This window comes from Ovis canadensis, chromosome 22 (genome assembly GCF_042477335.2).
Source record: "Ovis canadensis isolate MfBH-ARS-UI-01 breed Bighorn chromosome 22, ARS-UI_OviCan_v2, whole genome shotgun sequence".
Classification (NCBI taxonomy): domain Eukaryota; kingdom Metazoa; phylum Chordata; class Mammalia; order Artiodactyla; family Bovidae; genus Ovis; species Ovis canadensis.
In genome coordinates, this window is record NC_091266.1 from 31,547,498 (window position 1) to 31,574,453 (window position 26,956).

Consider the following 26,956-nt stretch of genomic DNA (forward strand, 5'->3'; position numbering starts at 1 on the left):
ATTAGGACGAGCATGAGTGATTGAAGGAAAGAAGTCATCAGTCAGGATTTTGCAGCCAGATGCCATCTATACCCTGTGAATGCTGCAAGATGAAAGCTGTTGTTCTTCCATGAGATGCTATATGGCCAGGCACTGCCTCTATGATGTTGTCTGTCTGTATTAGTAATACCAGTGGATCTCAAACTAGGCTGGAAATTATCTGAATTTATATTTTAAAATTACAGATTTCTAGTATTCATCACAGGGCTACAGAATCAGAATTCTAATGACTGCTGTCATTAGCTGATTCTGAAGCAGTCAGTTGGGTTTTGGTCCAAAGGTGGGCCTTAATTATTGCTATGTTTCTCATCAAGGATCAGAATGTGAATAAGAAGAGTTTCAGATTTGAATCCTGTGTATATAGTAGCCCTGGGACACTGGACGTGAAATAAAATTCCCTGACCTCAGTTTCCTTGTTTATAAGTGGGGCAAATAAACCTGTTGAAAGTGCTGATATGAGGATTAATCATAATCTGTGTACCAGTTACTTGAGCTGTGGCCCAGCATCTCCATCCATCAGTGGGAAGTGTAACAATCTCTATCATATGTGTGTATTAAATTCAGAAATATTTTAGGCTATATGGCAGAATAAAAACATAATAGTCAGATAATAATACATTCTACATCGGGCACAATGTATTATCAAATATTGAGTTCTTCGCTATTACATGCATTTCCATTCCCAGCTCTCAGAGGCCTACAGCCCTGTGTTCACTGTGTACTTTGGCATGAAGCCCATGGTGGTCTTACATGGATATGAAGCGGTGAAAGAAGCTCTGATTGATGTGGGAGAGGAATTTTCTGGAAGAGGCAGTTTCCGAGTGCTTGAAAGAACTACTAAAATTGATGGTAGGTGTGTATTTGCACATGGTCAGCATTGGTAATGGGTAGGGGAGGTCCAGCTGTGAGCCTCCCAAGTGTCGGCTCACTCCTCCTTCCCTAGAACTTCCCTCCTAGTTTCTGCTTTCCTTCCTGGTAGGAATCATTTTCAGCATTGGAAGGAGATAGAAGGAGACCCAGCGCCTCACCCTCACAACCCTGCAGAATTTCGGGATGGGGAAGAGGAGCACTGAGGACCATGTTCAAGAGGAAGCCCACTGCCTGGTGGAGGAGTTGAGAAGACCCAACGGTGGTGTTATGCTCCAAGCCCGTATCTCCAAACCGACCGAGAGAGCAAGTCCACCACAGTATTGCAAACGCAAGAAGGGAGTTTGTTTATTCCTAGCGTGCTAGGGCCCAAGTCTCATCCCACACAAGGGAATCTGACAAGAGCCGCGAACAAAGGAGTATGGCGGCTTATATACAGGCAGTTCTTTGTCTCAGTTACAGGAGTAGCTGGCGTTACATGATTGGCCAGGCAGGATGAGCGCATATCCTGTCTCTTTCTGGTAAACATGACTCAGGTCCTAGAGACCGTCGTTTGGTCCCTAACATTCCCCCCTGTCCTTAGATCATATAAAGGAATCTTCCTCTCGGTCCTGAGACACAGTTTGATATTGTTGTCGAAGCACAAACAGCTGTACGGTATTTATGCGTTCCTTTACAAAGGCTACAAGTCTATTGATAATGCATGGGCCAAAGGTAAGCATTAGTAAAAGTACTAACAGGGGTCCTAGCAAGGTGGAGATTAAGGTAATCAGCCAAGGGGATTGTTGAAACCAAGATTCAAACCATCCCTGTTGAGCCTCACGTTCTCGTTTATGTTGGGCTAGTCCTTCTCTCACTTTGGCCATAGATTCTCTAACTATTCCTGTATGATCCGCATAGAAACAGCACTCTTCTCCTAGGGCAGCACAGAGTCCCCCTTGTTGCAGAAAGAGCAGATCTAATCCCCTCCTGTTTTGCAGAACTACTTCAGATAGAGAAATTAGAGATGAGTTTAAATGACTAATAGATTGCTCTATACGGGTAATGTCTTCATCTATGGCCGCTCTCAGGGAGTTAAATCCTTGGCCTTGCAGGGACAGAGCTGTTATTCCGGTTCCAGCCCCGGCTATTCCAAGACCGAACATAGTTGCTATGGTTATGGCGGTAAGAGGTTCCCTCTTAACTTTATAAGTTCTTTTTGGAGGATTTAGAGTTAATTTTTGGGCCCAATAATCATATATTGCTTTCTCTGGTCGGTACAGAATCTTTGGCATGACAGCCACCATAACACAGAATTCTTCTTTGGGGTCAAAGATTGAGCTATGCAGGCGTGGAGTTAGCCCCGTGTGTGAACAGACCCACCATCCCCTCATTTGAGGTATTAACCATTTAGCTACAGGCAAATCATCAGGCTCGACGACATGCACACAAAGTGGAGACTTTGCTGGTAACACCGTGCCCATGCATAAGCCCTTTCCCCATACCTCTTTCATCGTAAGACCCACCTTTCAGTCCCCCCAATGACACTGAGGAGGATCGGTGCTGTTGGCCAAGTCATAAGAGGCATTGAGGCCTACTGCTTCGTAATAAGGGGGAATTAAGTTGTAACATAACCAACAAGATTTAGTTGCCTCAGGATGGGTCTGATTCAGGGTGGCATAAGCTGCCCTAATCAGCTTCCATAGGGGATCTACTTCAGCGAGTGCTTCTGCTTCGGGACTCACTGCCAAAGATGTTGGCATGGAAGTCGTTAGGCGGGGGGTTACAGCCAGCTTTTCTACTTTGTTGGGCCTGATACTGTGTACAAGAATTGGCTCTAAGACCTGGCTCACTACTATAATCCCTTTCCCATCAACCCCAAACCCTCCTGATTCCCTCGTCTGTAGCCCCCAAGATAGGCCAGAGATCCAGGTCCCCTCTTTTTTGCTTTTTTCTGGATTGAACCTTATTCTGACTTGTGCATAATTGCAACTTTCACAGCTAAAAGTTGGATCTCCAAGGACCCTAGGGAGGGGCTTAGTGAATGAAAAATTAAGTAAATCTCGATTTCTTACTTCCCAGCGCTGAGGTCCATCATTAGAAGTAACACAATCCCAAGTTTTACAATAAGAGTCTTGTGCCCCCCCCCACACACAGGTCTTCCAGTCATGCCTGGGTGCGCCTGGGCATGCCCAGAACCCTTGTTCTCTGAGATAACCCCTAGCCCAAGGCACATTTACCATCTGCTTAAGGTCAAAGTACAAGTCTGGCCACCATGTGTTTGGTGGATGTATTGTGGTAGTGGAGTTTAGCACCTCTGGTGTTAGTCCATTTTGCAGCTTCCAGGTGATTTTGACGGGTTGATGCGGGTTCACGCTGGCAACTCCGGAGCAGAGTAACTGGGTCATCCACAAGAGGGCCCAGCCGAGTTGTCCTGGTCCTGTTGGCGCCTTCGAAGCTTTAGCCTCAAGGGGTTGGACGGGTGCAGAGATGCTTCCCATTCTTTCTTAGCGTCTTCTTGCTCTGCTGAAGCAGCTGGGCGTACGTGGTTGCAATGCACCCAAGGCCCGATACCGTCAACCTTTAGGGCAGTTGGGGTGGTAAGAAGAACAACATAAGGACCCTTCCATTTGGGTTCTAGTGCCTTGGTTTGGTGCCTTTTGACCCATACCCAGTATCCTGGGCCAATGTCATGTGAGGGACTAGTTCCCTTATTTTGACCCACATGTATTTCCCGGAGCAGTTTCCAGACACGAGAGTGCACCTTGCTTAAGGCCATCAAGGCCTCTTGGAGTTGCCCCAACGTGGGAGGCGGTAGTTTCTTCCCTTCAAATATTGGACATACAGGGGGAGGTCTCCCATACAGAATCTCAAATGGGGTCAGATTAAGTTGATAAGGAGTATTACGCGCACGGAAGAGGGCGAAGGGAAGGAGGGTCACCCAGTCCCCGCCAGTCTCTATAGCCAGTTTAGTTAAAGTTTCTTTTAGAGTCCGATTCATTCTTTCTACTTGCCCTGAGCTCTGTGGACTGTATTCACAATGTAACTTCCATTTAGTCCCCAGGGCTAGGGCAAGGCTCTGAACTATTTGACTCACAAAGGCAGGTCCATTATCAGAGCTGATGGTCACTGGCAGGCCAAACCTGGGAACTATTTTTTCTAAAATCTTTTTTGCCACTATCATCGCGGTTTCTCCCTTTGTAGGAAAAGCTTCTACCCACCCTGAGAAGGTATCCACCAACACTAACAAGTACCGGTAACCATACTTGCCTGGCCCTACCTCGGTGAAATCTATTTCCCAGTGTTGCCCTGGTCCTTCTCCCCGATACCTCAGTCCTGCATGTTGCCCTTTCCCTGGCCTCATCTGTTGACATGCCTTACAAGCATGCACTATGTTCTTTACAGTTGTCTGGTGCTGGGGAAATCGCAGGCGTGCAGTTTGAAAGAGCATCAGAGTCTTCTTTTCTCCCAGATGAGTAGACAAGTGCAAATGCTCACATAGTTGCCGTCCCAACTGAGCAGGGAGTATCAAGTAGCCGTCTGAGTCTCGGTACCATCCATCTTTATCTTTTTGAAGGTTGGTGTGTTCTTGGATCCAAGCAAGGTCTGTGGATGAATACTCAGGGGTTGGGGGCAAAGTTTCCATACCTGGAGGTGGAAGTCTGATCGCCAACCTAGGGGTGATGAAATCTTTATCAGCTACTTTTCGAGCTGCCAGGTCTGCGGCACGATTCCCTTGTGCCATGGGGCTGTCACCCTTCTGATGTCCAGGTACGTGTACTATTGACACAGCCCGAGGCATCTGTACAGCCTCTAAAAGTCTACGGATTTCAGGCAAGTTTTTAATTTCTTTTCCTTCAGCTGTCAAAAACCCCCATTCCCAATATATCAGGCCCTGGATGTGTACTGTGCCAAAAGCATAGCGACTGTCAGTGAAAATAGTTATTCTTTTTCCTTTGGCTCTCTCTAATGCTTGAATCAGGGCAATTAACTCTGCCTTTTGTGCTGAGGTATCCGGGGGAAGGGCCTCTGCCCATATCGTCCGTCCAGAGTCATCTACTACTGCGGCTCCTGCCCGTCTCTGTCCATCTTTTACATAACTGCTGCCGTCTGTGAACCATCTTAGCTCACTGTTATCCAGTGGAGTATCGGTTAAGTCCTTTTGCATTGCTGTTACCCCGGCCAGTATCTCATCACAATCATGGAGGGGGCTATTTTCCCCTGGATTGGGCAAAAGAGTGGCCGGATTTAGAGTGCAGGGTGTTTGGAAATGAATCCGTGGGGTGTCAAGTAGCAAGGCCTGGTAGTGCGTCAAGCGGGCATTAGAAATCCATTTACCTGGGGGTTGCTTTAAAACTCTCTCTATGGCATGAGGAGTGTAGACCAAGAGTCTCTATCCATAAGTCAGTTTATCAGCATCGTGGACTAAGAGCACGGTGGCCACGATGATACAGAGGCAAGGTGGCCATCTGGCTGCCACTGGGTCCAGTCTCTTGGAAAGGTAAGCTACAGGTCGCTTCCATGGTCCCCATCTCTGTGTTAGTACCCCTTTTCTTATCCCCCGCTTTTCATCTACAAATAATTGGAAAGGCTTAGATGGATCAGGGAGGGCAAGGGCAGGAGCCTCTAGCAAGGCTCGCCTGAGCTCTTGGAAGGCCTCTTTCATTGGCTCAGTCCATTTCCAGTCCTTGTTTTCTTTGGTCCCCTCATATAGGGGCCTGGCCTTTTCTGCAAACCCCAAGATCCATAACCGGCAATATCCCACCGTTCCCAGAAATTCTCTCACTTGTCTAGGGTTAGCCAGCTCAGGGATCTGGAGGATGGTTTCTTTCATAGCCTGTGTTAGCCACCTCTGGCCCTGTTTTATCTTATAACCGAGGCATGTAACCTCTTGCTTGGCAATCTGGGCCTTTCTGGCACTAGCCCAGTAACCTTAAGTCCCCAAGGTTTGGAGAAGGTCACCTGTTGCCTCTTGGCACTGTTTTTCTGTAGCCGCCGCCAGCATAAGGTCATCAACATATTGTAATAAAACAATGGTAGGGTGTTCAACCTGATACTCACGGAGGTCTTCGTCCAGGGCCTCATTAAATAACTTGGGCGAGTTTTTGAAACCCTGTGGTAAGCGAGTCCATGTCAGCTGCACAGGGGTCTGACCACCTTCTTCCTGCCATTCGAAGGCAAAGATCTCTTGGCTTGTGGGGGCAAGAGGCAAACTAAAAAAGGCATCTTTTAAATCTAAAACAGTGTACCAAAAGTAGTTTGGAGGCAAGTTGCTTAGCAATGTATAAGGGTTAGGAACCATAGGATGAATATCATTCACCCGTTTGTTGACTTCTCGTAGATCTTGAACCTGTCTAAAATCAGTTCCCCCAGGCTTTTTCACAGGCAACAGGAGAGTGTTCCATGGGGACCGGCACCTTTTCAGGACCCCAGCGTCTATGAGGCATTGTATATGAGGAGTAATTCCTTGTCGAGCCTCCTGACTCATGGAATACTGTCGTACCCTCACCGGGGAAGCACTGGCTTTCAGTTCCACAATGATAGGGGGCCTCTGTTTGGCTAGTCCCATTCCTGCAGTTTCAGCCCAGGCCTGAGGGTATCTTTGAACCCATGGTTGCACTTTGGGGCTTATTGTCACTGGGGCCTCTGGCAAGTAGAGTCTGTATTCATCTTTTAATGCCAGAGACAAGACCTGAAGAGGATGCCCGGTCCCATCTAAAACCGACACTTGTCCGTGGTCGAAATGAATTTGGGCATTTACTTTAGACAATAAATCCCTTCCCAACAAGGGCGCTGGACACTCAGGTATCACCAGAAAAGAATGGGTCACCTGGTGGGCCCCCAAGTTCACATGCTGTTTTGTAGTCCATCCATATCATTTAGTCCCGGTTGCTCCCTGCACCCAGCTACTTTTCTTAGACATGGGTCCATCTTTTTGGTTTAAGACTGAGTATTGGGCTCCCGTGTCCACCATGAAGCCAACTGGTTTCCCCTCCACATTTATAGTTACCCAGGACTTGGGGAGGGGCTTCGAGCCCTGACCCCCCTAGTCGCTATCTTCACCCGCGTAGAGGATGTGACTGTCTGGAGAGGGAGTCTCGTTTTTGGGGTTCTTGGGCTCCTCTTTTAGATTTTTCTTGGGGCATTTATCTTTCCAATGTCCAAACTCTTTACAAAACGCACATTGTTTTTTCTCAAGCTTACACCTTGCCGTTTTTTCTTCAGTTTTTGAGTCCAATTTTTTCCCTTTCTGGAACCTATTTTTGTTTTCAACCCCAGCAAAAAATATCTGGGCCAGCTCTTTTTGATTTTTACGGTTTTCTTCAGCTCTAAATTCTCTTTCTTCTCTTCTAATGCAGTCCTCTCTCTCTTCTGGGGTCTCTCTATGATTAAAAACCCTCTCGGCTGCCCTCACTAGATCTTGCAAGGATTGTTCATTTAACCTCTCTATCTTTTGTAACTTTTTTCTAATATCAGGGGCTGCTTGATTTACAAATGCTAACATAACTGCTGCTCGTGACTCATCTGCCTGTGGGTCCATAGGGGTATACTGTCTAAAAGCTTCCATTATCCTTTCAAGGAAGGCTGCTGGACTCTCATTTGGTTCCTGCCTCACTGAATTTATTTTGGCCAAATTAGTTGGCTTTCTGGCGGCCGCTCTAAGGCCGGCCATAAGAGTCTGACGGTATACCCAGAGACACTCCCTACCTTCAGCGCATTCGAAGTCCCAGTTGGGTCGCACCAAGGGGAACCCCTCCTCAATGAGGTTAGGCTGTATTGTGGGCCTCCCATCCACCCCTGGCACATTCTTTCGAGCTTCCGACAGGATCCACTCTTGCTCTTCTGTAGTAAAAACACCTGTAACAGTTGCTGACAATCATCCCAAGTGGGATTATGAGTAAAAAGGATAGACTCTAACAGATCAATAAGACCCTGTGGTTTTTCAGAGAAGGAGGGAGTCTGGGTTTTCCAATTGTACAAATCACTAGTGGAAAAGGGCCAATACTGATATGTCCGCTCTCCACCCTCTCTGGCTGGTCCCCCCCGGACCGGAAATGCGTGAACAGTGGAGGAGGGGACTTCTGGGTCTTCTTCCGCTACATTGGCCATTTCTCTTGTTTTTCCCCCAAGTTCCCTGGGCGGGGCCCCCTTCTCTGGGATGAGCTGAAGGCTCGGTTCTCCTCCTGGCTTCTCCCGATGAAACCTGTGAAAGCAAGGGTGGATGTGGATCCGCATACGGGGGTGGGAACAATTCGGTCTCCAGATCTATCAGATTAGGATACAGAGAAGATTCCTGGAATACTGGCTTTGGTCGATTTTCGTCCTTTTTTTCTTCTTTTTCTTCAGAAGCCTTCATTACTAATACCTGTGGGCTTGGTGAGGTTGGAGTTGGGGAAGAGGGACGGGGAGGTTTAGGAGGAGCGAGAACAAAGGGTTTAAGCCATTCCGGCGGGTTCCTCACTAGATCCTGCCAGACCAGAATGTAGGGAGTCTGATATGGGTGCCTGGCAGGACTAGGAGTAAACACCCTCTCTTTAACTGCCTGGATAATTTGGGAATTGAAGGTTCCCTCTTGTGGCCATCCGACGTCAAAGGTGGGTCACTCGACAGAACAGAATGTCACCAGTTTGCTCTTCTTTACCAGTAATGAAAGATTCTGAGCTCTAGACTTGAAATCAGAGAAGTGGTTAATCATAAGAGATAAAGGAGTAGAAGCTGTTTGTCCCATGATCACAGAAAAGTACACTGGGAGCCAACAGAGCACACGAAGAGCAGCGCAGACACCACAAATAGACAAACAGATAACAAACACAAGGCGGCCACCGACAATGCACTCAATCTTACCTGCATGTTCACAGATCCAGCTGCCTACCCAGCACTAAACCAGGCCCAAGCCTTATGCCGACGTAATCCAGTATCAGAGCCAGCTGCCTCCCCAGCACGAAACTAGGCCCCGGCCTTACGCTGACTTGCCTCTGCACTTTACAGCCAGATGCCTCCCCAGTAAGATACTAGGCCCCGGACTTAATCTGGGTTTCTGCAACGTTAGCACCGGTGCTCAGAGCTCTTATCTCCTAATGAGGTTACTCCCTTCTACCAGGAGAGTTGTCCTCCCCGGCGGGACAGAGATCCTGGACGAGCCCCCAGATGTTATGCTCCGAGCCCGTATCTCCGAACCGACCGAGAGAGCAAGTCCACCACAGTATTGCAAACGCAAGAAGGGAGTTTGTTTATTCCTAGCACGCTAGGGCCCAAGTCTCATCCCACACAAGGGAATCTGACAAGAGCCGCGAACAAAGGAGTATGGCGGCTTATATACAGGCAGTTCTTTGTCTCAGTTACAGGAGTAGCTGGCGTTACATGATTGGCCAGGCAGGATGAGCGCATATCCTGTCTCTTTCTGGTAAACATGACTCAGGTCCTAGAGACCGTTGTTTGGTCCCTAACAGGTGGGTGATTCTGTGTTCTGTTAACTCTGACCTTAGCAGTCTTCTCTCTCTCCAGTGATGCCCTTGGCAACATTTCGGGGCAGCCACATCTTTCCTATGGGTGGTGGTTGTCAGTCTTCAGATGAAGAGGGGGGAGATGGTGTGAAGCACAGACAGCCAGGGGGGCTTATGTGTATCTGTGATTGTCATGTGTGTCATATGATTGTCCCATGATGGTACACACAGTGTGGGTATAAATGTGCTTTAATAATGCTCTATCCTGAGGTTTGTGTTCAATTCAGAAATCACAAAGGATAATTTTGAGTCATTTCCTAAAAGAGTTAGAGAACAATATCTTTTCTATAGCAACTGGACATGATGGGAATGATCCTTATGGGTCATGAAACAGTGATATTTGTTATCATTTAATTGGACAGTTTTTATATGTACAGCCTCAAAGACATGTCTGAGAGTCACTTCAGGGCCCAGGCCTATCATTCTGGCAAATAGTAATGACATCTAGGGGTCTATTTTTGGGGGCTCCAAAATCACTGCAGATGGTGACTGCAGCCATGAAATTAAAAGACGCTTACTCCTTGGAAGAAAAGTGATGACCAACCTAGATAGCATATTCAAAAACAGAGATATTACTTTGCCGACTAAGGTCCATCTAGTCAAGGCTATGGTTTTTCTTGTGGTCGTGTATGGATGTGAGAGTTGGACTGTGAAGAAGGCTGAGGGCCGAAGAATTGATGCTTTTGAGCTGTGGTGTTGGAGAAGACTCTTGAGAGTCCCTTGGACTGCAAGAAGATCTAACCAGTCCATTCTGAAGGAGATCAGCCCTGGGATTTCTTTGGAAGGAATGATGCTAAAGCTGAAACTCCAGTACTTTGGCCACCTCATGCGAAGAGTTGACTCATTGGAAAAGACTCTGATGCTGGGAGGGATTGGGGGCAGGAGGAGAAGAGGACGACAGAGGATGGGATGGCTGGGTGGCATCACTGACTCGATGGACGTGAGTCTGAGTGAACTCTGGGAGCTGGTGATGGACAGGGAGTCCTGGCGTGCTGTGATTCATGGAGTCGCAAAGAGTCGGACACGACTGAGTGACTGAACTAACTAACTAACTAACTAGGGGTTTTAATCGTTTACGTATATCTTATTGCAGTTCTCAATTATGGCTTCTCTGTAAATTCAGCACTTTAAAAAATAACTTTACTGTATGTTTGCCTTTGGCAGTGAGCTTTTTCCATTGTAATTTTCCTGTTTCTAGTTGTGGCCTTTCCCTTTTCCTTAGAAAAATCTCTGCTATTTCTTGTAAAGCTGGTTTGGTGGTGCTGAAATTGTATAGCCTTTGCTTATCTGTGAAATTTTTGAGTCTTTATAAGTCTGGTAGAGTATTTTTGGATGTGGGTTCTTTCTTTTCATCACGTTAAAAAAATTTGAGTGTATCATGCTGCTTTCTTCTAGCTTGAAGAATTTCTGTTGAAAAGTCAGCTGATAGTGTAATGAGATTGGTGTAAGGTACAAGTACTAATACCAATCTTTGGAGAAGACAGAATTGATGATTTTACAAAGAGATTATGGGATTTGTCTCAGTAATCACAAATTTGATACAAGAGTTAGTACTTCAAGTCCACTTTTTTTTTTTTTTTTAACCAAAGGACATGCTGAGAGAATACTTTTCTTTTGTAACATTGGACTCTAAGGTAGTCATTAATCAAACTGGTTTCTCCTCTTATTTCTAAGTATATGAGAAACAATGTACTAGAAATCAAAATGGAATGGCCCATCTCACACATCCACTATATTTGGAAATAACCATTATATTGTCATACATCTATTCCCAGTAGATGCATGACCCTTCCAGTGTAGAAACATAAATATTGGGCTTTGTTGTTCAATTGCTAAGACATGCCTGACTCTGCAATCCCATGGACTATAGCATGCCAAGCTCCTGTGTCTTCCACTGTCTTCCAATTTTCTTGAATTCGTGTCCATTAAGTTGGTGTTGCTATCTAACCATCTCATTCTCTGCCACCCATTCTCTTTTGCCTTCAGTCTTTTCCATCATCAGGGTCTTTTCCAATGAGAATATTGGGAGGCTGATTCTGTTACATGTTTTTATGAATTAGATTAGTGATTAGTTTTATCCAAGGCTGGAGCTACTGAACTAACTGGAGAGAATGGTCTAAGACAGGAGTTGGTAAACTTTTTCTGTATTATTCCAGAGTGTAAGTATTTCAGAATTTGAAGCCTTGAAGTGTCTGATGCTTTTTGTATGTTTTCGTACACTTCTGCTATTATAGCTTGGAAGCAGTCAAGGACATATTAAACAAACAAAAAGGGCTATATTACAAGTCTTGATGGAAGAAGAAACTTAGATTGCATAGAATTCCCATGTGTCAAAAAATATTATTCTTCCTTGATTACTTTCCATTTAAAATGCTTTGTCATTGTCTGTACAAAGGCTATATTTGTACATGGGTTGATATTTGTTAGTATGTAAGACTGTCTAAAAGAATGTTTTGCAATGCTGTGAGATTGATTTGTTAAATTTTTTTTCTTTTTAGTTTATATAAAGAACATTTTCCAGCACAGAGATTCTTCTGAGGTATGTAAGGAGACGTCAGAATGATTCTTCTTATTGTTCTTTAATAAGTAAGATGCTCTTTTCCTCTTTTTTTCAGAATTTTAAATTTATTTATTTATTTTGGTAATTTGAAAATATATGTCTAGGTGCAGGAGCTTTTTGATTATGTTTTGCTTTTTTGATATATATTTTGTTAATGTTCCTTAAATTTTCTTAATTGGTGGTTTAGTATGTAATATTAATTTGAGGGAAATTCTCAGTCATTATTGTTTCAAATATTTCTTCTGTTCCTTTATCTCTTTTTTCTCTATTGCCAATCACGAATATGTTACACATTTTGAACTTGTCTCATAGTCCTTGGATATGCTTTTTTTTTTCTCTTTTTTAAAGGTCTTTGGTCTCTTTGCATTGGTGGTTTTTGTTGAAATTTCCTCAAGATTCTTTCTTCAGCTATGTCCAGTTTACCGAGAAGCCCATCAAAGGCTTTCTTTATTTCTGTTACAGTGTATTGATCTCTAGCATTTCTCTTTGATTCATTCTTAGGATTTCTATCTCTTTCCTTACATTCCCCATCTGTTCTTGCATGGTTTCTACTTTATCCATTAAATCCATGAGCAGAAGAATATAATCTTATGTTCTAATCTGATAATTCCACATCCCTGTCATGTCTGGTTTTGATGCTTGCTCTCTCAAATTCTGGTTTTTGCCTTTTGGTATGCCTTGTAATTTCTCGTGGAATGGTGAACATGATGTGCTTGGTGAAAGGAACTGTTACAAATAGTCATTTAGTAAGGTGATGGTGACATGGGAGGAGGGGAAACATTCTATTGTCCTATGAATCGGTCTCATACATTAAATGAAATTTTGCCTCTGGACTGTGAGCTTTACATGTGTTTTTCTCCTTCCTTAGGTGGGAGACAATAGGTTTAGTAGACTAGAGTTGAATATTTTTCTTCCCTCACATGGAATGCTAGAGCTGACTGGATTGAGTATTTCCTTTTCCTTCAGTCAGTTAGGCTCTGATAATACCCCAGCAGGTGAGGCTATTGATTTAGCTAGTTTCTGTTGAGGGCAAGGTTTGTTAAGAATAGAGTGCTCTGATATATTTTAAAAACACTCCTTTTGCCCTTCCCCTGCTGGAAGCATAAAGGATTTTTTTCTCCAGTTATACTTTGAGAACTTGCTAAAACTCCTAGAGATAAATCTCAAAAAAATTTGATGGCCCCTGGAAGATGGGGTCACCCTGTCTCTCAAAGTTGTTCATGCTAACCCTTGAGTGATTTATCTATCACAATTCAGATTTTTCCTTCCCTGATACTTGTTCTCATGGTTCTTTTCACTCACTGAAGCTCCTTTTGGTAAGTCTGACTCCCTGTATTCCCCTGTCAACCTCTCCAATCTAGGGGGCATTGGTGTTCCCTTTGTGCTCAACACTCTTAAGAGTCTTTGAAAAATTTATTTTTCAGTCTGCTCAGCTTTTTAATTGTTTTTAGGAATGGAGTTGAAGCTTCCAAGGTCTTTACATGTAGAACTATCAGATTCATTTTTCTACATTTATAAATTTGTGAATTTTTAATTTTTCATTCTGCTATTGATGTTTAGGGGATTCTCAGGTGGCTCAAACCATAGAGTCTGCCTGCAATGCAGGAGACCCAGGTTCAATCCCTGGGTCAGGAAGATTCCCCTGGAGAAAGAAATGCAACCCACTCCATTATTCTTGCCTGGAGAATCCCATGGACAGAGGAATTTGGCGGGCCATGGGGTTGCAAAGAGTCAGACATGACTTCATTTTCTTTCTTTCCTCTATTAATGTTTAGCCTCATTTTACTGTGGTCAGAGAAGATAAGTTGTATCATTTTTTTAATCTTTTTGAGTTTGTTGAGAATTTTTTATGATCTAACATGTGGAGAATGTGGTATGTACACTGGAGAAGCATGTATATTCTGCTGTTGTTGACTGAAGTTTTCCTTCTATGTCTGTGAGTATAGTTGATTCTAGTGTTCAAGTTTTTATGTTTGCTCACCAATCTTTTGTCTAGTAGTACTATACATTATTGAAAGTTGGATATTGAAGTCTTGCATGATTACTGTAGAACTCTGCATTTATCTTATTGGGTCTTTCAATGTTTGCTTCATATATTTGGGGGGCTCTGTTGCTTGATGAATACATATTTATAATCATATAACTTCTTGATGAATTCACCTTTTTAGTCAGTATAAAGGATCCCATTCTTATTTTTTCTCTTTAAACTATTTTTGGTAATTTTTTTCTAATATCAATATAGCCAGTCTAGCTTTATTTGGCTACTCATAGCTTACAAAATCTCTTTCCTTCTTTCTCATTCAATATATTTGTATTTTAGCATCTCAAGTGAGTTTCTTGTACAACATACAGGGTTTTTTTGTTGAGAATAGTTGACCTGTTACATGTACAGTCATATAACAATTAGTTATAGCTGTACCATATAATGATTCCATATTATACAAAATGATTACTACAATATGTATAATTAACATTTATTACCACACATAGTTTTAGATTTTTTGCTTATAAATCTTAGGATTTTCTCTCAGCAATTCAAATAGGCAGTATGTTATTAACTACAGTCATCATGCTGTGTATTACATCACCAGGACTTATTTATTTTATAACTGGACATTTGTATCTTTGATTCCCTTCATTCATTTTGACCTCTTCTCCCTTCGCTGGTAGCTACCAATGTGTTCTCTCTGAGATCAAGTTTTTAGAATATTTCACGTATAAATTTGATCACATGGTATTTGTCTTTCTGTATCTAATTTATTTTACTTAGCATAATAAATACAAGGCCCATCCATCTTGTCACAGATTGCAGGATTTCCTTCTTTTATATATGTAGTGAAATATTTCTATACACAGTTTAAAATTTTATTCCTTCAATATCTGTCTTAAATTGTGAGTTTCAATCAAAGAGATCAGTAATACTAAGGATTTATTTCTGCCCTATAATTTTTTCCTCTAATGTATTTTTAAATTTTGCTTCTCAATTCCTTCAGTATAGCCTTATTTTTGTTTGATCAACTTTTTTCTAGTGTACCTTTTTAATTTCCATTCAAATTTTTTGTGTATTTTAAAATTAACGTTTCAGTACTTATAAAAGAGATTATTGTTGCCATTCTAAATTCATAACAATTCAGTGTGAACTGATTCCTCAGTAGCTTCAAATCACATACAGTAACTCTGCTCCAATTCAACTTCACCCCCTTATTTCATTGGTGTACAAAATTATATCTCTATATTTTGTACCTAGAATCATCTATTTATAATGATTTTGAAAATAAACTTTTACATAATTTAGAAAATGAAATGAGGCTTTTCTGCTAGAATACAATAGAAGCAGTGACAGATTTCTTCTTCTTGGTATCTAAAATCACTGGATGGTGACTGCAGCCATGAAAGCTATGACCAACCTAGATAGCATATTAAAAAGCCGAGCCATTACTTTGCCATGTAGTCAAGGCTATGGTTTTTCCAGTAGTCATGTATGGACATGACAGATGGACAATAAAGAAGGCAGAGTGCTGGAGAATTGATGCTTTCTAACTGTGGTGCTGGAGAAGGCTCTTGAGAGTTTTTTGGATAGCAAGGAGATCAAGCCAGTCAATCTTAAAGGAAATCAACTCTGAATATTTATTGGAAGGACTGATGGTGAACCCAAAGCTCCAGTACTTCGGCCACCTCATTGGAAAAGACCCTGATGCTGGGAAATAGTGACAGCAGAAGGAAAGAAGGGTCACAGAGGATAAGATGATTGGAGGATGAATCATCTCAGAGGATAAATGGTATCACTGATTTAGTACACACGAACTTGTGCAAATTCCAGGAGATGGTGAAAGAGAGGGAAGCCTGGCATACTGCAGTCCTTGGAGTCCCAAAGAGTCGGAAACGACTTGGTGACTGAACAACAACGATAGTGGTTTTTGCTTTTCTATTTGCCTACATGCTTATTTTTAACAAGGAACTTTATCAATCTGGCTTTGAATTATCATCTTCTATCTTTGGTTTTGTTAACCAGGAACACTTTAGCCTTTATTTTAGGGTGTCCTATATCTCCTATTTTATGGAGGGATAGTTTTGCCACATACAAAAGTCTTGGTGGACATAATTACCTTCAAGATTTTAAATATATCTTTCCACTGATTTTTGGCCTCTACAGTTTCTGTGGAAAAAATGAAATGTTATCATATTGATGATCCTTTGTATATGACAAGTTACTATTCTCTTGATGCTTTGAACATTCTCTCCTTTGCTTTGGCTTTTGACAGTTTTATTAAAATATGCCTTACTGTGAGTCTGTTTGGTTTTATCTTTCTTGGAGTTTGTGTAGCTTTTTGAATTTATAGATTCATGTACTTTGCAAAATTTTGGAAGTTTTCAGTCATTCTTATTTCAAATACTTATTCCTTCCCGATCTCTCTTCTGGGACTTTATAAAGTGGATGTTAGTACAATTGATTGAGTTCCATGGGTCCTTTAGGATCTATTAATTTTTCTTTATTATTTTTTCTTTCTGATAACCACACTGCAAATTTTTATTCTTTCTTCAGGCTTGCTGTTTCTTTCTTGAGTTTCCCATTGTCTACTATTCAAACTTTGGTAAATTTAAAAATTTTCAGGTGCTGAGTTTTTTTGCTCCAAAATTCTGTTTGGTTTATTTTTTATAGAAACTTCCTCATTATTCTGTACTTGTTCACATACTTTTCAAATTTTTTTTAGTTCCTGATGATTTTCATCAATTTTAAAGCATATTTAAAGCGTATATCTAAAAGTTTCTATTTAGTAAGTCCATGTCTGGACTTCTCAGGAATGATTTGTGTCAGCTTGGTTTTTTAGCTGTTAGTGGTCCATGCTTCTTCCTTTTTTGTATACTTTGTAACTTTTTAATTAAATTATTTCTAGGAAAAGCACAATCAAGAACTGGCATATACTGTTGAAAACTTGGCAAACACTATATTGGATTTGTTTATAGCTGGGACAGAGATGACAAGCACCACACTGAGATATGGGCTCCTCATCCTGCTGAAACACCCTGAGGTCACAGGTATGATAACATGGTGGGCAGGGTGATTTCAGAAGAGATGAGAGAAAGATGCTTGAATGTATTCCACCTTGTTTCTCTCAGGAGACTATTTAAGTCTCTGAGCAGCTTCATTGTTTTCAAATTTAATGAAGGGATAGTACTGTGACATCTTTACATAATATAAGAAGACGACTAAGAGAAGTGAAGACTCTGTGAATGGTAAGAACATCAACACAGCAGCATCTGAATTTCATAGGAGGTCATGTGTAGCAGGCATGGCCAGCATCAATTGACCTGGAGCTGCATATTGGTTTTATTATGGAAATGTAACTGTGATGTGCCTTCATTCTGAAAATGCGATGTTCCAAACACCAGTGTCTGAGGACTACTCAGTTCAATCCTAGTTTGGAGAGCCAAGATCCTACGTGCTGTGGAGGGTTGCTAAAAATAAAAACAAAACAAAACAAAAAAATAAAGCCAGTGTTGGGAAAATGGAAATGCTCCTTATTGAAGCATAACTAGAAATCATAGAACTTTAATGAAGCTGCCTGATATAATTTCCACAGTCTAAGAGGTTCTCTAAAGAGTTAGATTGACAATAAATTGGCTTAAGATATTTATATAAAGAAATTGTACTAGTCCATTTGTTCCTTTTCAGGAAAGTGGTTATTGCTAAAAAAAATGCGTTTTGAGGAGCCAAGAATTTTATCTTTCACAAGAACTTTTTGTTGGAAATTAATTTTTAAAGGCTTATGGCTATGCATCATGGTTTAGAAACATACATTACCTTGATTAGTGTCAGAATAGCCCTGAAATGATTATATCATAAAAGAATTAGCCTTTTAAAGTTGGAAAAGAGGAGGTAAAGAAGCAGCCAACAAATATTCAACAAATTTCTGAAACACAGAGGGCATACTGAGGGGTGACAATGAAGACAGTAGAGAGGATGGAGTAGTTGTTCAATCACCAACTTGTGTCCAGCTCTTTGCAACTCCATGGACTGCAGCATGTCAGGCTACCCTGTCCTTCAGTATCTCCCAGAGTTTGTTCAAATTCATATCCATCGAGTCCGTGATGCTATCTACCCATCCCATCTTCTGCTGCTCCTCTCTCTTTTTGGCCTCAATCTTTCCCAGCATCAGGGTCTTTTCCAATGAGTTGGCTCTTCGCATCAGGTAGCCAGAGTATTGAAGCTTCAGCTTCAGCATCAGTCCTTCCTTTTAATATTCAGGGTTGATTTCCTTTAGGGTTAACTGGTTATATCTCCTTGTAGAGTCCCTTGGACTCTCAAGAGTCTTCTCCAGTGCCACAATTCAAAACCGTCAATTCTTCAGTGTTCAGCCTTCTTTATGGTCCAACTCTCACCTCCATACGTGACTACTGGAAAGGACATACCTTTGACTATATAGAATTTTGTCGGCAATGTGATGTCATTTGGTTTGTCATAGTTTGTCATAGTTTTCTTTCCAAGAAGCAAGTGTCTTTTAATTTCGTGGGTGCAGTCACCATCTGCAGTGATTTTGGAGCCTAAGAAAATAAAATCTGTCACTACTTTCACTTTTCCCCCTTCTATTTGCCATGAAGTGATGGGACTGGATTCCATGATCTTAGTTTTTTGAAGGTTGAGTTTTAAGCTGACATTATCACTCTCCCCTTTCACCCTCATCAAGAAGTTCTTCAGCTCCTCCTCACTTTCAACCATGAGAGTGGTATCATCAAATGAGGAGAAGTTATTTATGTTCTTTTAGTCCTTAAGTTTCTGAATTTAGAAGTACCTAGTTTCAAAAAAGATGGAGGGAGACAAAGGCTGATAAAAGTAGCTCTCCCAGCCATGAGTCTTTGATAACTCTTTTTATCAGGTAACTTTGATTCTCCAATAGGATGAGAGAGGTTTACTATCTAGAGAAATGGAATCTAACAGGCCCTACACTCAGGACGCTTGGCAGAGACAGGGGAAAAGAGTGAGATCACAGCGTAGAGGAAAGATTAGGGAAGAATCCACATCTTGATTTCAAAGATTCTTAGTTCCTTTCTCCATTCTGCTTCTTGAAATTCAGCTGCCAGAGAAAAACTCCAGACAGTGAGCACTCTGGAGAAAAGACCTCCAAGTTTTACCACCTAGACAGAAAATTATTTTAACATGTCTCACAGAGTGAATGAAATGAAAACATCCTTCCCAAGACACAGGGTCATGAAATTTCAGAACACCGGGATGAAAGAGAAAATCACAAAAACTTTCTGAGAGATGTAGCAGATCACAGATATTAGAGTTCACAACAGCATCAGAATTCAAGAGTAACTATCAAACTGAGCATTAATTTTTAAAGGGTGTTTTCTGTCTTGTATGCTTGTCACAGTTTTTATCCACTCTTTTCCCTTTCTCATCCAGATGCCTGAGTCATGTCGAGGAAGTCATGGGCTCCAGGGATTTGAAAAGCTCATGAAGGAGAGTGAAAGTGTCAGGGCTATTGCTACATAGCAAGCCTGGAAAATATCCACATCTAAATGGATTAGGTGGATAAAGAAGGTGTGAGGGGAGACACCAAGAGCAAAAGAGAGGTGATGGAGTATCTGTGGTTTCTGCATAATAAGTAAATTATTATTAGGAGTTTGAAACATCTGCTTCCATGTTAGAAAATAATCCTAAATCAAGATACAGAATTGTTTGAATTGAACTAAAATAATATGGTTAGGTCCAAGAAAGTACCAAAAAGGAACATAATCATAATTGTCTTACCAGGAAGCAATGTTTATTTAGTCAGAATGCTGTTAGAGTGAATATTCTAACAGCCAAAAATTGTGATGTAAATATATTTGGGAAATGGACTAAGGGGATTTGTGTGTGTGTTTGTGTGTGTGAGTGTGTGAAATTGTATGAGTGTGGGATGGAGATGTAAATTCTCAACTCTCATGCCAGGACATCAGATTATTGTTTTACAATTTGCAAGTTAAAAATAGAAACAAAGAGTCATTATTTAGAAATAGGACGTGAATTTCAGAAGAAACTGCTAAAATGCTCAAGGTGGTGGCATTTGGCAATAGGAGGATAAAGTGATTACCATTGTAAACTATTCATGCAAAATACACAAATACAATAAAACACATATAAGTTAAATTTTAACCTGTATCATTTTGATATAAAATTAATATTTTATTCTTGTTTGTTTTTTGAAGGACAATATTTTTAAATTAATTTATTTTAAATGGAGGCTTATTACTTTACAATATTGTGGTGGTTTTTGCCATACAATGACATGAATCAGCCACAGTCTTACATGTGTCTCACATCACAACCACCTCCCCCCCCCCCCCCCCAACCTCCCTCCCCAATCCATCCCTCTGGGTTGTCCTGGCTTTGAGTGCCCTGTTTCATGCTTCAAACTTGGACTGGTGATCTATTTCACATATAGTAATATACATGTTTCAATGCTATTCTCTCAAATCTTCCCACCCTCACCTTCCCCCAGAGTCTTAAAGTTCTTTACATCTGTGTCTTTTTTGCTGTCTCGCATACAGGGTTATCATTACCATCTTTCTAAATTCCATATATATGCGTTAGTATACTGTATTGGTGTTTTTCTTTCTGACTTACTTCACTCTGAATAATAGGCTCCAGTTTCATCCACCTCATTAGAACTGATTCAAATGTGTTCTTTTTAATGGCTGAGTAATACTCCATTGTGTATATGCACAACAACTTTCTTATCCATTCGTCTGCCAATGTAATTTTTGACTTTATGTTCTGTTTATATTTGAAACATTCCACCATTTGTCTTTGTTTTATCATGTATGCTAATATAGAGATATGTATAGATGTATCTTAAGCCAGGCTTGTAAGAGACTTATATGTGTCTGTACCCTCTCTATGTTTAGGTTCGTTTGTGGTCTTGTAGTTTACATGTATAATGATGTTGAAAGTGAAAGAAAGTGTTAGTCATTCAATTGTGTCCCTTTGCGACCCCATGGGCTGTAGCCCACCATGCTCCTCTGTCCATAGGATTTTCCAGGAAGGAATGCTAGAATGAGTAGCCCATTTCCTGCTCCATGGCATCTTCCCAAACCAGGGATAGAACCCAGGTCTCCTACATTGCAGGCAGATTCTTTAACATCTGAACCACTAGGGAAGTCCATAATGCTGTTGGGACACCTTCATAATGCCTCATGTATCCCTGAATTGGTATGGAATATGGGTGTGCATTTTCCTCTTTCTCCATCCTTCTTACTTATCTCTTATCAGCTAAGGTCCAGGGAGAGATTGACCGAGTCATTGGCAGACACCGGAGCCCCTGCATGCAGGACAGGAGCCACATGCCCTACACGGATGCCGTGATCCATGAGATCCAGCGATACATTGATCTGATCCCCACCAGTCTTCCCTATGCAGTGACCCATGACATTAAATTCAGAAACTACCTCATCCCCAAGGTAAGACTGGTTTCTCTTATACTGACCTCATTGGTTTCATAGTTCCTATTTACAGAGTATGGGTGAAACCCTCGATGAACACAAGGTGAGAGAAAAAATAGTCTTGTGTGTGGTGGCTTGATGGGTTGTGTGTTGTTTCCAGCTTAACCTGTAAAACTTTGTGACAGATTTTGACAGGTAGCAGTGCAAGACTTCCTCATTTTTTGTTTCTTTTATATTGTTTGTCTAACCATAGCTGTCCACATTTCCAACTGAATGTTAGTATCAATTTGTCCATTTACCAAAATACTCTGCAGGGATTTTCTTTTAAAATGGTGACATTTTAGATCAATTTAGAAAGACTGAATATCATGATATGAACATGATATAGTCTCCCTGCTTTAAAGGGCTTTCTGTAGTGTTTTTCAATAATTTATTCCAGGCATTGGCTTGAATATTTTGGGGATAGTTTTCCCAAGGTGGTTATTATAGTTATAAATTTTTAAATGCCTTTTCCATTTTTATATCTAATATCAAAATATAACTTATTTTATCATTTTTATGACCTTATATATAGCAAACTTGCTAAATTTAAAATCATTTCTGAAAATTTCTCTCTAGTTAATTGCAATTTCTATATAAATTATCCTGCTATCTGGGTTAATATCTTTGTATCATCCTTTATTTATTTCTGATCTGAAGGAGAGTTGAGATTAACATATCACTATTGGGAATGATGTTTTATGGACCTTTTGTTGGTTTTTTTTTTTTTTTTAATCAAATTAGCAAAGTTTGCCTGGTGGCCTAGTGGTAAAATAATCCTCTTACCAGTACAGGAGATGCAGGAAAACCAGTTCAATCTCTGGGTCAGAAAGCTCCCGTGGAGAAGGAAATGGCAACCCACTCCAGTATTCTTGCCTGGAAAACTCTGCCACAGGAGCCTGGTGGGCTACAGTCCATGGGGACAAAAAGTGTTGGACGTGACTGAGCTGGAGCATGGACAGCATATATTTGGTAGACCATACCAGGTTGTTTTAGTTAATGCAGAATTCAGGTTAAATCATTGATAAGCCAGAATGATTTTACTATATTGCAGTATGTGAAAATTTCTTCCATTAATAACACTTATGTATCCATATCCAACCATCCATCAAAGCCTCCTTACTTCAGTATGCAGGCCTCAATAACAGTGATTATTGTATACAGAGGAATAATAGCATGTGTACACAGGTGTTATCACTGAAACAATGATATTATCTAATACACTGGCTAAGCTTAAAATATCCCAATTTTCTTAGAATAACTTTTCTATTTTTTTTCCTTCGTAAATGAGGTGAGGGTCCATACTATCACTTATTCCATTATTATTTGTTATGCAGTGCTGCTCACATGATAAAGTGGTATTTGCCAGATTGCTCCAGAGCAGAGGTCCTTTTTTTTACATTTAATACACCAAAATCTATTGCATGGTACATTAGGGCTTTGAGAGTATAGTGTTTCTTAATCATTTACCCAACAGTTTTAGCTTTGCTAGCAAAACTTGTTTAAACTAATATACTAACCTGATTGATATAAAATGATTTTTCTAGTTTTATCATTCTTCCTGTGTTTCAAATCTAGGATTAATCTGTGATGACATCTACTGTATTTTTGTTAAATAATTTTTATTTATTTATTTATTTATTTTTGGCTGTGTTGGGTCTTTGTTGCTACACATGGGCTTTACTCGAGTTGTGGCGAGTGGGGGTTCATCTTCATTGCAGTGCATGGGCTTCCCATTTTGCATGACTTCTATTGTGGAGCATGTGCTCTAGGGCCCAAGGGCTTCACCAGTTGTGGCGATTTGGCTCAATAGTTGTGGTTCCCAGGTTCTAGAGCACAGGTTCAGTAGTTTGGTGCCTTGGCTTATCTGCTCCACAGCATGTGGGATCTTCTTGGACAGGGTTGAACCTGTGTCTCCTGCATTGGCAAGTGGATTCTTTACCAATGAGCTACCAGAGAAGCCCTACCATAAATTTTTAAATAAGTACAGATTGTCTACATGGCAAGGGTAAACACTAATATTTGTTACCATACTTATTATCACAGAAAATCATATATCCATTTATAAAAACACTGTGAACAGGTAACTCCAGATCTCTCTAGCTCAATAGGGACTTCCATTTTAAACCATAATCCAAATATGAGATAAGTGAGAATTGAAATGATAAAGTATCTGGTGGGAACAGACACTAGTATCCAAATATGGTGATTAGCAGATTGGATTCATAAGGTCTGACACCCTAGGACCCAGATACCAAGGTTTTCAGATGCTGTTGAAGTTCACTTTAGCAGCATCACTGCCACTAGTCTTAAAGTTATCCTTGTTTTTACATGTTCTGTCTGCATCAAAATACCACTGCCTTTCTTTGGAGTTAGGATTCCTTATTATTAATCCTTAGAATGGACTAAATGATTTGCAGCATTTCTTCTAGCTTCCTGACTTCTCCATAGTTTAGTTTATCTTCATCCGTTCTTTCCAGGGCACAAATATATTAACATCACTGACTTCTGTGCTACATGATGGCAAAGAATTCCCCAACCCTGAGGTATTTGATCCTGGCCACTTCCTGGATGAGAGTGGCAACTTTAGAAAGAGTGACTATTTCATGGCTTTCTCTACAGGTAATAATTTTTTTCCCCTCAATCCTTTAGAAGACAAGATATCTTCTAAGGATCAGTTGGGAGTTACATAGTAATCCTATGAGGCTGGTAGAAATGCTTTCTCCATGATGAGGGACAGTAATCCCAATGCCCACACATTTTCCCTCCCCATGAGACATCGTCATTATTGGGCTAGATTACTGGAGCTTTGGTGAGGTGACCCAGTTATTTCAAACCTAGAAATAAAACTTGAGCTGGAACCTGAAAATGTAAGAGAACCATATCTTAGCCAAAAAGAACCGTGTGTTATAAAACCTCAAGGTGTGTTGGAGGCTGATGAAGAGTAGGTATACTTAGTGCAGAGAAGAGACGCTGTGAAGAATGGAGAGAAACATGTGGGACTACTAAATTAGGATCAGAAAATGTAGCCAGTATATGTGACTTTCTAGAAAAAGATGGATAGAAACTTGAAAATATGAAATTGTGGTTATAATATGTGAATAATTTAATAAAGTGTTTGGAATAGTCAGTAAATATTTGTTGAAAGAGTGATATATTATTTGCTATGGTAAGATGTCAGATGGATAGCATATGTGTCCACCTTTTGTCCATCAGTCTCCCTAGTCATCCTGCTTTCCATCCATCCATTCAAACATTCATCAAACGGCTAGTAAATAATCTCCCCACTCCAGTACTCTTGCCTGGAAAGTCCCATGGACGAAGGAGCCTGGTAGTCTGCAGTCCATGGGGTCGCGAAAAGTCGGACATGACTGAGCGACTTCACTTTGACTTTTCACTTTCATGCATTGGAGAAGGAAATGGCAACCCACTCCAATATTCTTGCCTAGAGAATCCCAGGGATGGGGTGGGCCTGGTGGGCTGCCATCTATGGGGTCGCACAGAGTCGGACATGACTGAAGCGACTTAGCAGCAGCAGCAGCAACAGCCAGAAAGACAGAGTTCAAGGAATATGTACTCTCTGTGTTTGTTATTTTCAGGAAAACGTATTTGTTTGGGAAAGGGCCTGGCCCGCATGGAGCTGTTTTTATTCCTGACCACAATTTTACAAAAATTTAACTTGAAATCTGTGGTTGACCCAAAGGACCTCGACATCACCCCAGTTGTCAATGGGTTAGTTTCTTTGCCACCGTTTTACCAGCTTTGTTTAATTCCTGTGTGAGGAATGTTATATCATCTGGCTTTTTCAGTGATGTTGTCTCCAACTCCCTCTCATCTGCGGCATCGTTCACCTGCTTCCCCTCATCTTCCTGGAGACTGCCTGCTCTGACCTCTCTTCATTCATTGTGCAATTTCACTGCAGAAATGTATTTGCTGTTCTTCATACTCTGTAACATCTGTATTGGGTTCCAGATAATGCACATAATTATCTGATGTTGAATAGTTCTACATGCATAGGACTATATACTCTAGCCAAATAAAACAAGATTACTCTCTGTACAATGCAGAGCTATTTCTGCTATGCCTGTTTCTAATAAAACACATATCTTGGTAAGCCATAATGAAGCTTTCCTTCTTTTGTGCATATTGCAGATAAGGGAGGAAAGAAAAAAGAGGCAAAGATGTCACATGGTCCTCATATGCACAGAGAAAGACAGAGGGAATGAGAGTAGAAAAGCTCCCTTGGCAGCATGTTACCATGAGTTACTTGAGGTTTGGACTTGAAAGTGAAAGAAATTGTTTTCAGGAGCATCTTCATCCTGTAGGGATTATGGAGATCACTGAGTGTTGTTTAGTTGCCCAGTAATGTCCAACTCTTTGCAACTCCATGGACTGTAGCCCAGGCGCCTTTGTTCATGGGATATCTCAGCCAGGAATACTGGAGTGAGTTGCCATTTCCTTCTCCAGGGGTTCTTCCCCACCCAGGGATTGAACCCTGATATCCTACTTTGGCAGGCAGATTCTTTACTGCCATGCCACAAGGGAAGCTCAGAGTCAAAGTAAGCCAGGAAAACTACAATTGAAAATCAGAATAGAAATCAATGAGATTGTATAAAGGGAATCACTAGGTAGAATCAAAGAAACCAATGCTAGTTCTTTGAAAATTTGAATATAATTGATATATCTGTAGCTAGATTACCCTCAAAAACATGATGGACATGAGTTTGAGTAGGTTCAGGCAGTTGGTGATGGACAGGGAAGCCTGGTGTGCTGCAGTCCGTGGGGTTGCAAAGAGTCAGACCTGAATGAGTGACTGAACTGAAATGAACTGAACTGAATCCTCAAAAAAGCTATAAGACAGAAATTACAGAAGTTATCATTGAAATGGGAAGTCATCTCTTTAATGCCATGAACATAAAAAAGATAAGGAAAGAGTATTCTGAATGGATCTATGTCCACCAATTTGATGACTTAATTGAAACGGGTCAATTTCTTAAGTACACAGTCTGACAAAATGTACACAAGGAATAACATCTGTAATGTGACGTTATAGGAAGTGCTAAACTACACTTTCCCCTGTGGCCATATTGATTCAAAGCAACATGAACAAATTCTTTTTGTAAAAAAAAAACAATCTGGAAACCAGTAGAAAGATTTATGTTCTCTTAGTGAGTGTGAATTCAGCTACATCAAAACCAGAAGGAAAGACAAGGACAGAGGCTCACAAGTTCAACAGCAAATTAGAAGGACTATACATCATAGCTATTCAGGATTTATCCCTGTCATGAAGGACTGCTTCAACATACAAAATTCAGTGTGATATACAACATTGCCACAACAAAGAATAAAAATCACATGATTTTTCTCAACAGATGTAGTAAAAGCACTTGACAGCCTTCAACAAGCTTTCATTACAAAAAACCTCAACAGACTAGGAATAATAAGTCCATATGAAGACCAGTACTTAGAATCATAGATTTCAAAAAGCTGAAAACTCTTTCTCTAAGCTCTGGAGCAAGGAAGGATGTCCACTCTCACCACTGAT

The 26,956-nt window shown here is 41.0% G+C and overlaps 1 protein-coding gene across 2 annotated transcripts; it reads left to right on the forward strand.

The window, feature by feature from the left end:
• The first annotated feature begins 2,116 nt into the window (after positions 1–2,116).
• On the forward strand, positions 2,117–25,532 carry LOC138427953 (cytochrome P450 2C42-like). 2 transcript variants are annotated; one of them, XM_069568078.1, is made up of 6 exons: positions 2,117–4,462; positions 11,888–11,928; positions 16,845–16,986; positions 21,203–21,390; positions 23,892–24,033; positions 25,221–25,532. In XM_069568078.1, the coding sequence occupies exons 3-6, from the start codon at positions 16,926–16,928 to the stop codon at positions 25,298–25,300; spliced, it is 471 nt and encodes a 156-aa protein (XP_069424179.1). In that variant the 5' UTR covers positions 2,117–4,462; positions 11,888–11,928; positions 16,845–16,925; the 3' UTR covers positions 25,301–25,532. The 2 variants fall into 2 exon arrangements, with proteins under 2 accessions (XP_069424179.1, XP_069424178.1); XM_069568077.1 differs by having other exon boundaries at positions 2,341–4,462; positions 25,011–25,532.
• Positions 25,533–26,956: the final 1,424 nt, after the last annotated feature.